The sequence below is a fragment of the Myotis yumanensis genome, unplaced genomic scaffold (genome assembly GCF_028538775.1).
Source record: "Myotis yumanensis isolate MYYU_CA2020_CCGP unplaced genomic scaffold, mMyoYum1.0.hap1 SCAF_23, whole genome shotgun sequence".
NCBI classification, from domain to species: domain Eukaryota; kingdom Metazoa; phylum Chordata; class Mammalia; order Chiroptera; family Vespertilionidae; genus Myotis; species Myotis yumanensis.
The window spans coordinates 10,349,191-10,364,762 of NW_027223774.1; the positions used below are offsets into that span (position 1 = coordinate 10,349,191).

The following is a 15,572-nucleotide window of genomic DNA, read 5'->3' on the forward strand; positions in this document are numbered from 1 at the left end:
GTGCCTCTCCCGATCGTCAAATGTGGGAGCATAAAGCCCCACCTCAAGGCCTTATTCTAAGCCAGTGGTTCTCAACCTTCCTAACGCCGAGACCCTTTAATGCAGTTCCTCATGTTGTGGTGACCCCCGATTTCATTGTTACAAATGGAACATAATTAAAGCATAGTGATTCATCACAAAAACAGTATGTGATTATACATGCGTTTTCCGATGGTCTTAGGCGACCCCTGTGAAAGCGTCCTTCGACCCCCAAAGGGGTCGCGACCCACAGGTTGAGAACCGCTGTTAAGTGCAGTCGATGCTGAAAAGTCCTGTGCAGACGGCAGAGGGCGTGCGAGGGGGATGCTCAGGGCTGCTGATGGGCAGGAGAGAGGCACGGTGTGGCCCTTGCTCACGCCCTTGGCCTCCTAGTTTCATGCCTCCGTGCCTGCCTCACCAACAATTCAGAGCTGCGCCTCAGTGGGCTCATTAGCCTCAGCCCCTGGGCGGCCCTGGGAAGGCCCCCTCAGCTCTCTGACCTCCGGTGTCCAATCTGTTACGTGGACATAACAATCCGACTATGGAAGCCACTGTGCGAGGCACAGGCGCCCATGGGCGTAAGGTCACTGGAGAGAGTGTGTCTCCGAAATGCTGAGTCCTGCCCGGCCGGCGTGGCTCAGGGGTTGAGCGTCGACCTATGAACCAGGAGGTCACGGTTTGATTCCTGATCAGGACACATGCCCGGGTTGCGGGCTCCATCCCCAGTAGGAGGCGTGCGGGAGGCAGCCCATCAATGATTCTCTCCCATCATTGAAGCTTCTATCTCTCTCTCCCGCCCCTTTCCTCTCTGAAATCAATAATAAAAATATATTTTAGCCCTAACCGGTTTGACTCAGTGGATAGAGCGTAGGCCTGGGGACTGAAGGGTCCCAGGTTCGATTCCAGTCAAGGGCATGTACCTTGGCTGTGGGCATATCCCCAGTAGGAGGTGTGCAGGAGGCAGCTGATGGATGTTGTTTCTCTCATTGATGTTTCTAACTCTCTATCCCTTCCTCTCTGTAAAAAATCAATAAAATATATTTAAAAATATATTTTTAAAAAATGACAACAGCCAACACAACAGTAGCAGATCAGGGTAAATGAGTCAGAATACCTATTTATTTGGTCAGGTCGGCAAAAAAAAAAAAAATAATATTTTTTTTTGGTGTGCCGCAGAATTTTAGTAACAGTGTCTGTGCCGTGAGATAAGAAAGGCTGCTGCCTCAGAGGGTGGGTGCAAAGACTCAGAACCACGAAGATGCTCACAGGCAATGTGTCCAGCCTCGTTCCTTTTTCTTCCATCTCTTTCCCCAAAACTTAGGACGCAGGCAGACTCCCGCTCCTTCAGATGTCTTAGCAGAGAAAGGACCCAGTCTGCCCCCAGGCCGCCTTCCCATCTTCTCAGCGCTTCCTTCCCAGAGCTCCCGAGGCCCCTGTCCCTCCCCCCCCGCCCCCCCCTCCCCCCCCCCCCCCCCCCCCCCCCCCGTGAGGGCGGCCAGCCTCCGGGCTCTCTGGGCCCTAAGACATGAGCTCTAGCTACCATTTGCATAAAACAGGAGTAAGACACACATTGGGTTCTGAAGATCGAGTGTGAAAAAAGAAGGTAAACATCTCCATCATTTTCTGTGTCGATTGCATGTTGAAACGGTCCGATGTTGGATACCATGATTCACCAACACATGTTACTGAAATAAATGACACCTGCCCAGCCGGGTGTGGCTCAGCGGTTGAGCGTCGACCCAGGAACCAAGAGGTCGCTGGTTCAATTCCCGATCAAGGGGATAGGCCCTGGTTATGGGCTTGGTCCCCAGTGGGGGGGCTTGCAGGAGGCAGCCGATCAGTGATTCTCTCTCATCATGGATGTTTCTCTCTCTCTCTCCCTCTCCCTTCCTCTCTGAAATCAATAAAAATATATTTAAAAAGAAAGAGAGCAGCCGAAGCCGGTTTGGCTCAGTGGATGGAGCGTCGGCCTGCGGACTGAGGGGTCCCGGGTTCGATTCCGGTCAAGGGCATGTACCTGGGTTGCAGGCACATCCCCAGTAAGAGATGTGCAGGAGGCAGCTGATCGATGTTTGTCTCTCATCGATGTTTCTGACTCTCTATCTCTCTCCTTTCCTCTCTGTAAAAAATCAATAAAAATATATATTAAAAAAATAAAAAAGAAAGATAGCAATGTATCATTAGTTTAAAAAAATAAAAATAAATGGCTCCTGTTCCAATGACTTTCTAAAAAGGAGGTGTCATCCTAGAAACCGCCCATTGGCCCAGGTGGCTCCCGGGACCTTTCCCCAGTGGACAGGCTGCCCCAGACCCCCCTTCCTTGCTGTGGGGGCGCAGGCCTGGCTTCTCACCCACCCCCAGGTTTCTCGTTGAGTTGTACCTGTGAGAGCGTCCTTCTTGGCCAGAGTTCGGGTCCTGCTCCCACGGCCTCTGGACTGTCTGGGGGCTGGCCCTCCCGCGCGGCCCCGGCCTATCTGTAGGATGAGCTATAGCCTCGGGGAACGTTTTGAGTGACTGGTCACAAGGGGGCCCTTCTGGACGGAATGGCCCCGTGGTGAGCCAGGCCCTGACCTGCGTGCATCCATATTCATCAGCCCATAAGGTTCAATCATGTGTGCATTAATGGGCTTTACGGGGGCTGGAGCCTCGGGCAGGAATAGTAATGAGCGGAGGGGAAAGGGCGCCTCCTTCGACAGCCACGAGGAAGAGGATGGGGAGCAGCTGAATAATGAGAGACAAGAGCCCCAGGAACCAGGACCGGCCCTCGGACACACGGTGCTTTCGCCTGGTGTTGGAACTCTATTCCATCATCGGAAAGCTCCTTAACAGCCCACAGGCCCTCCCTTGGCATCAGAGGGTGGGCGTGCGGGGCCTTACCCAGGGGCACCGTGGGTCCCAAGCAGGACTCCTCGGTTTGCAGATGGGGGAACTGAGGCACAGATGTGTTGAGGGACTTGGCAAAAGCCATACAGCCAATGGGTGGGGATGGTGGGGCTGAAACAGTGTAGTTGGGGGCCTCATTTTATTTTATTTTTATTTATTATTTTTTAAAATATATTTTTTATTGATTTTAGAGAGGAAGGGAGAGGGAGGGACAGACAGAAACATCAATGATGAGAGAGGATCATTGACTGGCTGCCTCCTGCAGGCCCCATACCAGGGAAGTGCCCTGACTGGGAATCGAGCTGTGATCTCCTGGTTCACAGGTCAAAGCTCAACCACTGAGCCACGCCGGCAGGGCAATGTCTCTCTTACATGTCTCTTTTTCCCCCTGATTAACCCTCCCCCCATCCGCCACTCCCCGATTTCAGAAAGAGGAAAGGAGAGGGAGAGAGAGAGAGAGAGAGAAGCATTAATGATGAAAATCATTGATCGGCTGCCTCCTGCATGCCCCCTACTGGAGAATCAAGTCCAAAACCTGGGCATGTGCCTGATCGGGAATTCAACCATGACCTCCTGGTTGATGGGTTGATGCTCAACCACTGAGCCACCCCAGCCGTGACCTGGACTTTTGGTTAGACAGTCCAATTACCTCTCTCAGTATCTGTCCTGGAATCCCCAAATGCTTGGACCAATATTCATTGAGATCATTGAGGCCGTTTTCATTTTTAATATGCAAAACCTCAGCAGTGCTAACAAGTCATGTTTTAAATTCATTTCATTATGTTAACATTCACCTTTATTTTATATATATGTATTTAATATATTTTTATTGATTTCAGAGAGGAAGGGAGAGGGAGAGAGAGATAGAAACATCAATGATGAGAGAGAATCATTGCTCAGCTGCCTCCTGCACACCACCCAATGGGGATCAAGTCTGCAACCCAGGCATGTGCCCTTGACCAGAGTCAAACTCGTGACCCTTCAGTTCGCAGGCCGATGCTCTATCCACTGAGCCAAACCAGCCAGGGCAACATTCACCTCTAAATATGAGCCTGCATTGTAGACCCACCAGCAAGGGGATCTCATATACTTTAGATGTAGAAATGCTGTCAGTAGCCTTGGCCAATGTGGCTCAGTGGGTTGAGCATCATCCCGTCCATCAGAAGGTCGCCGCCGCCGGTTCAATTCCCGGCTGGTACATGGGCCCTAGTTGTGGGTTCCACCCCCAGTTGGGCTCCGTATGGGAGGCAACCAATCGATGTTTCTCTCTCTTTCTCCCTCTCTTCCTCTCTCTCTGAAATCAATAAAAGCATATTTTTTTTTAAAAAAAGAATACAAGGCAGTGTGTTTCAGAATTTGCAATTAGTCTCACGTTCCAGAGTTGGGAAATGTCGGTGACTGTGCATCTTGCGTCACTCACTCCTGAGAACTGCAAGGCCCCGCGGCTCTTTAGGCGAATCGCCAAGCGTGGCCGGGGCACAGGGCTCTTGCACGGAGGCTCCGTGGGACGAACACGAAGAAGAAGCAAACCCGCTGCTCCTGCAGCCTCCCCGAGCCTCCCCGAGCCGTGCCAGGGACTTCTGCCCCGGCTTGCAGACACCCAGCTTGCAGACACTGATAGACCCCCCCTTCCTTGCTGTGGGGGCACAGGCCGTCCTCCCATGCTCCTCTAGGGCACAGATATGCCTGTGGCTGCCTTGATTCTTGAAGACTGTTGTCTTGGCAACAACCTGAAATTCTTCATCAGGAATTTCAAATCCTCGCCTATATTTATTTATTTTTTATTGAACGTATTTCGGTGACTCTCTTGTCTATAGTTAGTGCCAATTAAGTATTTTTTTTCTTCTGTATTTCTTCCTATGCAGAGTAGGTATCTGGCTTTGGGGCAGAGAGAGGGAGGGAGGAAAGGAGAAAAAGGAGAAGAAAGAGGAGGAAGAAGGAGGGAGGAGGGCCAGGGAGAAGAGGTGGAGGAGGGAGGGAGAAGGGGAGAGAGCAGAGACAGACAGAGGGCAGGAGAGAGAGAGAAGATGAGGAGGAGGAGATGGAGCAGGAGGAGGAGGAGGAGGAGGAGGAGAAGGAAGGAGATGAGAAGTAGGAAGGGGACCAGAGAAGGAGGAGTTGGGACAGTGGAGCCAGGGAGAGGAGGAGGAGGAGGAGGAAGGGGGGATGGAAGGAGGAGGGAGGAGGGAGTAGGAGGAGGCCTGGCTGTGGTTATAAACCCTGAGGGTGATCTGGGCTCCCCAGTCCCGGCCGGAGGAGGAGCATGGGAGGACGGCGATCGGGGCTCCTGCTGGCGTGGGCCTGCGGGCTCCTCAGCGCCATCGGCGCCGAAGGTGAGGAGTTTGGGACGGTGTGTGGGGCTGGGCACACCTGCCTGGGCCACGGAGGCCGGGCCCCGGGAGGGCGAGGCTCACCCTTATGTCTTGGGCTCCGAGAAGGAGAAAGACGCTCTCTACATTGTCCAGTTCACACACATGGTCCACTGCTGGGCTTTCAAACAAAACAAAAGAAAACATAAAAAGGGACTCCAGTAATACACACGAAAGACCGGGAATGTCAGCTGGAAAGTTCTACTGACAGAAGCGGTGCCTCCCTCCATCCCAGTCTGTGTTAAATGCCTCCTGTAGGGGTTTGCAAGGAAACGAAGGTTTGGGACGCCTGTCTCGTTCCTTTACCAAACATGTCACCTTCAACAACGATAATTTGATGACAGAGGAAGAGATTTCGTGGCGGATGCATTTCCCAGGAATGTGGCGAGGGTTACCCAGAGCTGCCAAAGCCACTGTTTTATGGGATGGCCAGGGACCAGGATCTTGCATGCACGACTTCATTATTTTTTTAAATATATTTTTATTGATTTCAGAGAGGAAGGGAGAGGGAGAGAGAGAGAAACATCAATGATGAGAGAGAATCATGGATCAGCTGCCTCCTGCACGCCCCCTACTGGGGATTGAGCCCGAAACCAGGGCATGTGCCCTTGATCAGAATCGAACCTGGGACCCTTCAGTCCGAAGGCCAACACTCTACCCACTGAGCCAAACCGGCTAGGGCGCATGCAGGACTGTAAATATTTCCAGGCCATCTTTGCAGAAAAAGAAATCAAACACGGGGGTTGATAAAGGTCTAAAAAAACCCCATAAACAACCAGAAAAAAAGAAAAGATGTTCTTCAGTGAGCTGTGAGCACTGCTTGCTTATCAGTTGGATGTTTCATTTCCTGCTGATTGACAAAGAGCAGTGTTTGACCCAGACAGACATCTCTTTATGGGATATCACTTCTGCGTGTGCATTTAAAACACCCATAGAAGGGGAAGACCTGGTGAAGATGGCCCTAAACCTCTTCCATGTGAGGGTCTGGCCTCCTGAAACATCCCGTCATGTTTTCCCGCATATTATCTCCGCGTGAGGAGTCTCAGAGCCCTGGCCGGCGGCTCAGCTGCAGGAAGCATTGTCACACCCACCCAAAGGTTGCAGGTTCCATTCTGGGTCAGGGCACATACCTAGGATTCCGTGTATACAGGAGGCAACTGATCCATCTCTCTCTCTCTCTCTCTCTCTCTCTCTCTCTCTCTCAATTTATCTTTATTGTTGAAAGTATTAAGCTGTCCCCTTTTCCCTCATTAACTCCCTCCCCACCACCCCGCCCTCCCCTCACAGGCCTTCACCACACTATTGTCTGTGTCCGCGGGTTATGCAGACACGCATATGAATTCTTTGCTTTATCTCTTCCCACCCACCCCTGCCTTCCCTCTGAGATTCTGCATTCTATTCTTTGCTTTTATGTCTCTGGATCTATTTTGTTCGTCAGTTTATTTGTTCATTAGATCCCACAGAGGAGTGAGATCATGTGATACCACAGCCAGACCCACTCAGGAACCTTACGGAGCCCAGTTGCCTCTTCGGGGTGTTAGTTCTCTGGTCTGTGCGACGGTGGACAGAATGCTTGTCTCCCAACGTTCTGATGCGTTCGGCGTAGCGCCCGGGACATGGAAGAGGCTCAGTGCGTTGGCCTCCCCTCCGTACCCCAGTGGTCTCGTCTTCATTTCTCTTTCCTTGAGGAAGGGATTTCCATTTAGACAGCGACAGCTCCAAAGGCATGAATCCCTGAGAGTAGAATTCAGGAGGGAGTGAGAAGGGTGACAAACATGAAAAAACATATCGTGTTCCATATCAGAAACACCACCAAGCCCTCCCCGAAGACTAGCCTGGATCTTACTAATGACAGACAGTGGTGATGAAGTAAAGGCGACGGTGATGAAGATGGTGATGCTGCTGCTGACAGTTCAATGGTTAGGACATTGTTGGGAGCAAGAGCAAAGTGCTTTCTTTGTTCCGGATGCTATTCTAAGGAGTTTATATGCATAATATATCCGTTCCTCATAATAACCCACCAGGCAGGTGACATCATGGCCCTAGTTTTGTAGGAGAGAATCCGAGGCACAGAGGGGCTCAGTCATATTCCTAAAGCCACTCAGATAGCGAGTGACAACTGGGATTTGCGCTAAAGATTCTGAGATAGCCTATTTCCTTTCTTTTTCTAATCCTCACCTGAGGATATGTTTTCATTGATTTTAAAGAGAGAAAAAGGGACAGGGAGAGAGAGAGAAACATCAATTGGTTACCTCCCGTATGCGCCCCGCCGCGGGATGGAACCCACAACCTGGGCATGTGCCCTGACCTGGAATCGAACCATAACCTCCTGGTTCATAGGTCGACGCTCAACCATTGAGCCACGCCAGCTGGGGAGAGAGCATCTTCCTTTCTTTTTCTTTCTTTCTTTCTTTCTTTCTTCCTTCCTTCCTTCCTTCCTTCCTTCCTTCCTTCCTTCCTTCCTTCCTTCCTTTCTTCCTTCCTTCCTTCCTTCCTTCCTTCCTTCCTTCCTTCCTCCCTTCCTTTAACATTTTTTCTTGTTTAAAGTATTACAAATAGTAGTACATATGTCTCCTTTTTCCCCCCAATTGACCTTCCCCCAGCCTCCCCTACCCCCTGCACATGCCCTCACCCCCCTCCCAGTGTCTTGCGTCCATTGGTTATGCTTATAGGCATGCACACAAGTCCTTCGGTTGATCTCTTACCACCCCCCGCACCCCCTCAACCCTCCCCTTCTTTAGCCACATCTCCGCACTGTCCGTGCATATTTGTGTCCTCCTACTGGAACTTTTCACTTGTAAGGGACTCTCTCCCTCTTGCTGCCGCATTTCCTGCTCCTAGAGAAAGAAGTTTCATCTTTTGTACAGGTTGCCTGTTTAGAACCTACAGGCACCGAGATGCAGCCTGCGTCCTGGTCTTAGAGAAGCAGTTGAAGATCTGCGAACAATGGCCAATGCCTTATTACTTTCTTTGAGATTTCCTGTAACTTCAATATTTGCCAGACACTAAAGGCCCCTAAACTTGAATTCTGGAGCAATTTTTAGTGGATATAAGTGCTCTATGGTTTGTGAACATGTATTGCCGACCTGAGCGAGTCATCGGATAGGGGAGGAAATTATAATGATTTCTGTAAGAAGAGAACCCCTTATCCTTGCAACAAAATTGTCACCATCTGCTAAGTGCTTTCTATGCTCTGTGTGTGCTGCAGAGCACTGAGGTACATGTTCATTCACAGTTATTTAAAATTTATTTTATTTAATTTTTTTGAGAGAGGAAGGGAGAGGGAGAAAGAAAAACAGGGATGTGAGAGAGAAACATCGATGAGCTGCCTCCTGCTGGTCCCCTGTTGGGGATTGAGTCCACAACCCGGGCATGTGCCCTGACCAGGAATCGACCGGTGGCCTCTGGGTGCACAGGACGATGCCCAATCAACTGAGGCACACCGAACCTATCGAGTTGAATGCAAAGGTTCTTTTTTTAGCAGATGCTAAAACTAATTTGATCTCATTGTAAAAGCCAAGGATACTTCCATAAAATGTTCTTCAACTTGTACCTTTCAGAGAGGACCAATAAGAAATAAGAACAGAAAAGAAGGGCGAAATGATAGAACACATTTTTTTCCTACTATGATGTGGTTTATTTTGCAGGAAAGTGTGGAAGAAGTTAATTGCTGTTGCCTGCTGAATTTTTTTGTTTTAAAAATAATTTTAATTTGTCCTGTTCAATAACAATATTTGGAAACTATAGTTAAGGCAAAGGGGAAAATTAGAAATCTAATTTCTAATCACGCTATTAAAAATGAGCACGATTGAAATTTGGATGCATCACCTTTAAAATATTACGATTACTAGGATATAATTTGGTAAAATTTATTTTATTTCCAAGGCTAAATCTAGTGAAATAAATATTTGTTTGAAATTGTGTCTTTCAGATTATGATGTGCCAACTGCAGGTGAGTGGCTCAAAACTCTTTTATTACAGTTTCTTTTTATATTTTGCAATCAAATGTGAAGTTGTTGAACATTATATATTTTTTCCTGTAAGAAATCATGTTTTTCATGAAAAACTGCTACTTTATGTCCTTGAACATAAAAAAAGTACATTCTATGTTAAAAATCATCAAGGAAAAGGAAGAGAGCAATCAATTTTACTGTTAATATTTTCTTGTGATCAAATATTTCATTAAAAATGAGCCCTATTGAAATTTGGATGCCTCACCTTTAAAATATTATGATTACTAGGATATAATTTGGTAAAATGTATTTTATTTCCAAGGCTAACTCTAGTGAAATAAATATTTGTTTAAAATTGTGTCTTTCAGTTTATGATATGGCAACGGCAGGTGAGTGACTCAAAACTCTTTTATTACAGTTTCTTTTTTATTTATTTATTTTTTAATATTTATGGTTCAGATTATTACAGTTGTTCCTCCTTTTTTCCCCCATAGCTCCCCTCCACCCAGTTCCCACCCCACCCTCTGCCCTTACTCCCCCCCACTGTCCTCATCCATAGGTGTACAATTTTTGTCCAGTCTCTTCCCGCATCCCCCACACCCCTTTCCCCCCCGATAATTGTCAGTCCACTCCCTTTCTATGTCCCTGATTCTATTATATTCACCAGTTTACTCTGTTCATCAGATTTTTTATTCACCTGATTTTCAGATTCACTTGTTGATAGATATGTATTTGTTGTTCCTAATTTGTATCTTTACCTTTTTCTTCTTCTTCCTCTTCTTAAAGGATACCTTTCAGCATTTCATATAATACTGGTTTGGTGGTGATGAACTCCTTTAGCTTTTTCTTATCAGTGAAGCTCTTTATCTGCCCTTCAATTCTGAATGATGGCTTTGCTGGATAAAGTAGTCTTGGTTGTAGGTTCTTGCTATTCATCACTTTGAATATTTCTTGCCACTCCCTTTCTGGCCTGCATGGTTTCTGTTGAGAAATCAGCTGACAGTTGTATGGGTACTCCCTTGTAGGTAACTGATTTTCTTTCTCTTGCTGCTTTTAAGATTCTCTCTTTGTCTTTTGCTCTTGGCATTTTAATTATGATGTGTCTTGGTGTGGTCCTCTTTGGATTCCTTTTGTTTGGGGTTCTCTGCGCTTCCTGGACTTGTAAGTCCATTTCTTTCACCAGGTAGGGGAAGTTTTCTGTCATGATTTCTTCAAATAGGTTTTCAATATCTTGCTCTCTCTCTTCTTCTGGCACCCCTATAATTGGGGTGTTGGTACGCTTGAAGCTGTCCCAGAGGCTCCTTACACTATCTTGATATTTTTGGATTCTTTTTTCTTTTTGCTTTTCCGGTTGGGTGTTTTTTGCTTCTTCGTATTTCCAATCTTTGACTTGATTCTGGGATCCTCTTGTCTGCTGTTGGATCTCTGTATATTATTCTTTATTTCAGTCAGTGTATGCTTAATTTCTAGTTGGTCCTTTTTCATATCCTCGAGGGTCTCAATAAATTTATCGGCGGTTTCTAGAAAATTCTTGAAAAACCGTGGTTTTGAACTCTATATCCAGTAGTTTGCTTTCCTCCATTTCTGTCATTTGTGATCTGTTTCTATTTCTCTGCATTTTGGCTGCTTCCCTGTGTTGACAGAGTGGCTTTGTGTGCTAGGTGTCCTATAGGGCTCAGTGGCTCAGCCTCCCCAATTACCTGAGGTGGACACTGTTGGTGCACCCCTTTGTGGGCTTTGTGCACAGTCTTGTTGTAGTTAAGCCTTGATTGTAGTTGGTATCACTGGGAGGATTTGACCTCCAGGCCAATTGTCTGTGAGAATCAGCTGTGTCTGCAATGGGAGAACTTCTGTGCTGAAGACACCCTTCTGGGGCAAGACTTGCTTCAGTGGGGCTTTGGTGCTCACTGAGTCTGCCCCCTAAGTGTGTCCCTTATGGATCTGAGGAGTTGTAATCTGGATGGTCCCACTCTGACCACTAGGTACACGGGCTCTTGGATCTCTAAGGAGGTGCTAATTTAGCCTCTGCCTGAGCCTACCCAGCAGGAGCTACGGAGAGATCTGCAGATTCCTCTTCCTTGTTTGGGGTTTGGAGGTGCCCAGATGAGGCCCAGCTGTGAAGCAATGCAAGCTGCTGTGGGGCCTTGGGCCTTCTTTTGGATGTTCTGGGTCTCTCTGACCCAGCTGCAGTCTGTTAGGTAATTTTAGATCTCAAAGGGCCAGCCCATTCATATGCAAAAGCCTCTGCTCGCAGCTTGGGTGGGGCGGGGTCTCAAGGAATCAACAGGATGGAGCAAACAGCTATGGCTGGTCCTCAGTCCTGCCCTAAGAGGCCCTGCGTCTCAGTGAATCGTCTCAGTGTCCCGCAGTAATCGCTACAAGCACCTGAGAGAAAGCCGCCCTCGAGTTCTGCCTGCTGCCAGACAGTCCAGTTTCTCCTGTATTAGTCTGGGTCCCCAGAAACTCACCTGAAACTGGAGTTAAGAGCAGTCGGAAGCTTGAGACTCACTCCCGATTGAAAAAGACACCGGCGTCCTCCGTTGCCAGCCCTTTCCGCGGGCACGCGCCTCCGTCCCTCTGCACTTTACTCCTGCACCTCCTCTGAGTCTCAGTGTGCTTTTCTCTTTCCTTCTAGTTGTAGAATTTCTGCTCAGCCAGCCTTCCTGTAGTTCTGGATGATGCCCGTTCTGTCTTTTAGTTGTATTTTTGAAGTGGTTGTGCGAGGCAGCAATTTCAGGTGTTTACCTATGCCGCCATCTTGGTTTCTCCACCTACAGTTTCTTTTTATATTTCCCAATAAAACGTGAAGTTGTTGAACATTATATATTTTTTTCCTGTAAGAAATCATATTTTTTTATGCAAAACTGCTACTTCATGCCCTTGAACATAAAAAAAGTACATTCTATGTTAAAAATCATTAAGGAAAAGGAAGAGAGCAATCAATTTTACTGTTAATATTTTCACGCGATCAAATATTTCATTATATACAACCTTATAATGTGACTTTCATTTTGCAGAACTAGTCTTATAGAACATAACGAAATAAGAGATGCCTTTTGTCACCTACAGATGAAGTCCAAAATTTTCCATGCCTATGTTCTATCTCCTCTTTGCCCGTACGACGTTATAAAGCCATATTTTACTTTAAAATTCCTTTAGTGATGAACATTTTTGGATTGATTTCTGTTTTTTGTGCTATTATTAGCCATGCTAAAATGAACATTCTTAACCTGAATGTCATCCCAACCAAAACCAGGGAAGTACAGAGGTCAGGGGTGTCTACTTTGACCAGTGCTCGTTCACATTATCGGGGGGAGGGGGTGTTCTAACGTAGGTGATATTGCAAAAAGGAAATAGCCTGTAAGCCTACAGAAAATGATGAGCAGCATTATTTTATGACTGTAGACTTAAAAGTCCCTAGGAGCACTGGGAAAGATGACGAGTTTCAACAGGAGAATCTGGCTATGTGGCTGGATATAAGACAAACATACAGTCAATCATTTTTTCTCCTTGCTGGTAAGAACTTACTACACTTTGATGAAAAAGGAAGCACTCTACTTTACATCCATGGTGAAAACCGCCGTGGAGTGAAATTGGCAAGCAACGTGCAGGACTTAGGGGAAGTCAACGACAACATCATCCTGAAGAACAGAAAGCGATTCTGAAAGACAGACTCTCACGCCGTGTTCTTGGTTGGAAGACATGACAGCGAAATAAACATCAGCTTCAAATTTTATTTTTCAGAAACGATGCCTTACTTTCCAGAAATAAAACGTAAGTTGACCATAAAACGTTTACTATGGCCCTGGCTGGTGTGGGTCAGTGGTTAGAGCGCTGGCCTGCCCACTGAAGGGTTGCTGGTTCCAGATGTTTCTCTGTCTCTCCCCTTCTCTCCCCCCTTTTAACTCTCTCTAAATATCTATATATCTATCTATATCTATATCTATATCTATATCTATAAAATAAAAAAATATCCTCAGGTGAGGATTAACAACAACAAATTCCTTTTTCTCCTTTCATAAAATGTGATATAAGTACCTGTAAACAGATTTAAAAATCATGAACAAAAGTAGTGCTGGTGGAGAAGCACCTGTGTTATCAGATATTTAAATAAGCCATAAAAATAGTGCTCATCCCGGCCTGCTGTGCTTGCCGCTGCCGATTGGTAGGACTGCCGTGGAGTTGTGAGAGGCTCCTGTTTCGGAGCTGTGCTCACCAGCTGTGAGCCTGGCTTCTGGCTGAGTGGTGCTCCCCCTGTGGGAGCACACTGACCACCAGGGGGCAGCTCCTGCGTTGAGTGTCTGCCCCCTGGTGGTCAGTGCAAGTCATAGCGACTAGCCGACCGGTCGTTCTGGTCATTCTGGTCATTTGGTCGTAACGGTTGCTTAGGCTTTTATATATACAGAGAGAGATGGGTAGATTCAGACATCCGTATGGGCCTGGAAAAAGTGTGGAAAGATACAAGCCAGCCTATCTACATTCTGTGTGTCTGTGTGCACGTGTGTGTGCACATGGGTGTGTGTGAAGAAGGAAGAGGGTGAAGAAAAGAGGCAGAAGGGAAATCGTTTAATAGATAAATGGCCACACGTATGTTTCTAAGCTTAGGGTCGGTTTCTGGAACTGGGGCCGGATGCTAAGCCAAATGTCAAGGCCGTTCATGCGATGGGAATAGTGGGACAGGGGTGAGTGTCTCAAGCTAACCCTTCTTGGGGAGAGAGGCCCAGCAGCCCCGCTTCTGGGGGTGGAGAAGCTCCAGCAGAACCGAGGCGGGGCTCCAGGCCGGGCGGAACCACCCTTCGGAGAAGAGGGGAGTGGCAGCACCTCAACCCGCCGCCCAGAGATGGAGTCAGTGCGTTCGTTTTCTCTAGATGGCAAGTGTTTCTTTCCGTTCCGCTATAAGAGCAGCCTGTTCTACGACTGTGTCAAGTTCAAGGCCAAGCACAAGTGGTGCTCCTTGACGGAGAACTTTGAAGGCTACTGGAAGTACTGCTCCGAGAATGGTGAGTGCCTCTGGGGACCTCAGGGGGGCATCTTGGGCCCAGCGCTGAGCTTCTCTGAGATCCTCATACATGGGACGCACAGTCCTAGTGCCACTTGGCTCAGTGGTGGGAGCGCTGACCTGTGGACTGAAGGGTTGCGGGTTCGACTCCAGTGAAGGGCATGTACTTGGGTTGGGGACACCTGCGGGAGGCAACCAACTGATGGGTTGCTCTCACATCGATGTTTCTCTCTCTCTCTCTCTCTCTCTCTCTCTCTCCTTTACCCTTCCCTTCCACTTTTCCTAAAAACCATTGGGAAAATATCCTTGGGTGAGGATTAACAAAACAAATGGAACGCGCAGGCCATTACGCTGTGAAAATAAGTTGTGTGCAGGTCTCTGATGGTACGAAAACCACAGGGCACCAAAGACAGGCGAGTGCTTCAAGCGCATGCAGATACATCTGTCAGCTGCAGGACCCCTGCCCGCCTCCAATGCCGCTGCCGTGTGCGTTGGGTGGAATAGAGCCAGAGTGGAAAAGTGCGCGCGCTCTCGTGCTCCTGCGCGCGTGCGCGGGTGTGCGTGCGTGTGTGTGTGTGTGTGTGTTAGGATGAAGAGGAGGCACCGGATAGGAAGGTTTCTTATTCCCATGGCTTCTTTCTTCTCTGCAGACTTCGCAAAATGCGTGTTTCCCTTCTGGTTCAGACGCACCATCTACTGGGGGTGTACGGACGACTCGGAAGCATTTGGGAAAAGATGGTGCTCGCTGACTCAGAATTTCAACATAGAGAAGGTCTGGAGGTATTGCGATGACATGTACTTGCCTCAACCCTGAAGGGGCGCATGGAACCTCAGGGGAGCGAGCCCACAGTGTTTGCTGGGGAGGGGAGGGGATCCGGTCTGCGAGGAACATGGGGTTTTGATTCTGGTGGTGGGCTTTTGTATGGAGACCCGTATCCTAACCTCAGCGCTTTCCCCTGCTAACTGTGTCCCATGAGGCCTAGTGCATGGACTGGGGGTGATAGTGAGGTGTGAAGGTCATGGGCGGTCACACATGCCCCAGCCTGGGGGTGGGGGGTGGGGGCGGGGAGTGTTGATCCTGGGGAAGGTGTGCTTACGTGTGGGGTCAGGGAGTCTGTGAGAACTCGGCTCAATGTTGTTGTGAATCTAAAACTGCTCCCCCAAATAAAGGCCACTATGAAACGCATCACCCGAGTTAAGAATTCTTTTTCGTAAAAATAGATTTTTATTGATTTCAGAGAGGAAGGGAGAGGGAGAGAGAGAGAGAGATTATGAGAGAGAATCATGGATCGGCTGCCTCCTGCACACCCCCTACTGGGGATCGAGTCTGCAACCCCCGGCATGTGCCCT

At 48.1% G+C, this 15,572-nt stretch overlaps 1 protein-coding gene across 1 annotated transcript; it reads left to right on the forward strand.

Moving 5' to 3' along the window:
* Positions 1-4,942: 4,942 nt before the first annotated feature.
* BSPH1 (binder of sperm protein homolog 1) lies at positions 4,943-15,036 on the forward strand. Its single transcript, XM_070402573.1, has 6 exons — positions 4,943-4,992; positions 5,146-5,234; positions 9,202-9,222; positions 12,968-12,997; positions 14,092-14,223; positions 14,873-15,036. The coding sequence occupies exons 1-6, from the start codon at positions 4,943-4,945 to the stop codon at positions 15,034-15,036; spliced, it is 486 nt and encodes a 161-aa protein (XP_070258674.1).
* Positions 15,037-15,572: the final 536 nt, after the last annotated feature.

Excerpts from the sequence above, each read along its gene's own strand:
- BSPH1 (XM_070402573.1), top strand. The coding sequence starts at position 4,943 with ATGGAGCAGGAGGAGGAGGAGGAGGAGGAGGAGAAGGAAGGAGATGAG. Across the intron at positions 5,235-9,201 it reads CAGCGCCATCGGCGCCGAAG|ATTATGATGTGCCAACTGCA; the intron begins GTGAGGAGTTTG and ends TGTGTCTTTCAG. Across the intron at positions 12,998-14,091 it reads TTACTTTCCAGAAATAAAAC|ATGGCAAGTGTTTCTTTCCG; the intron begins GTAAGTTGACCA and ends CGTTTTCTCTAG.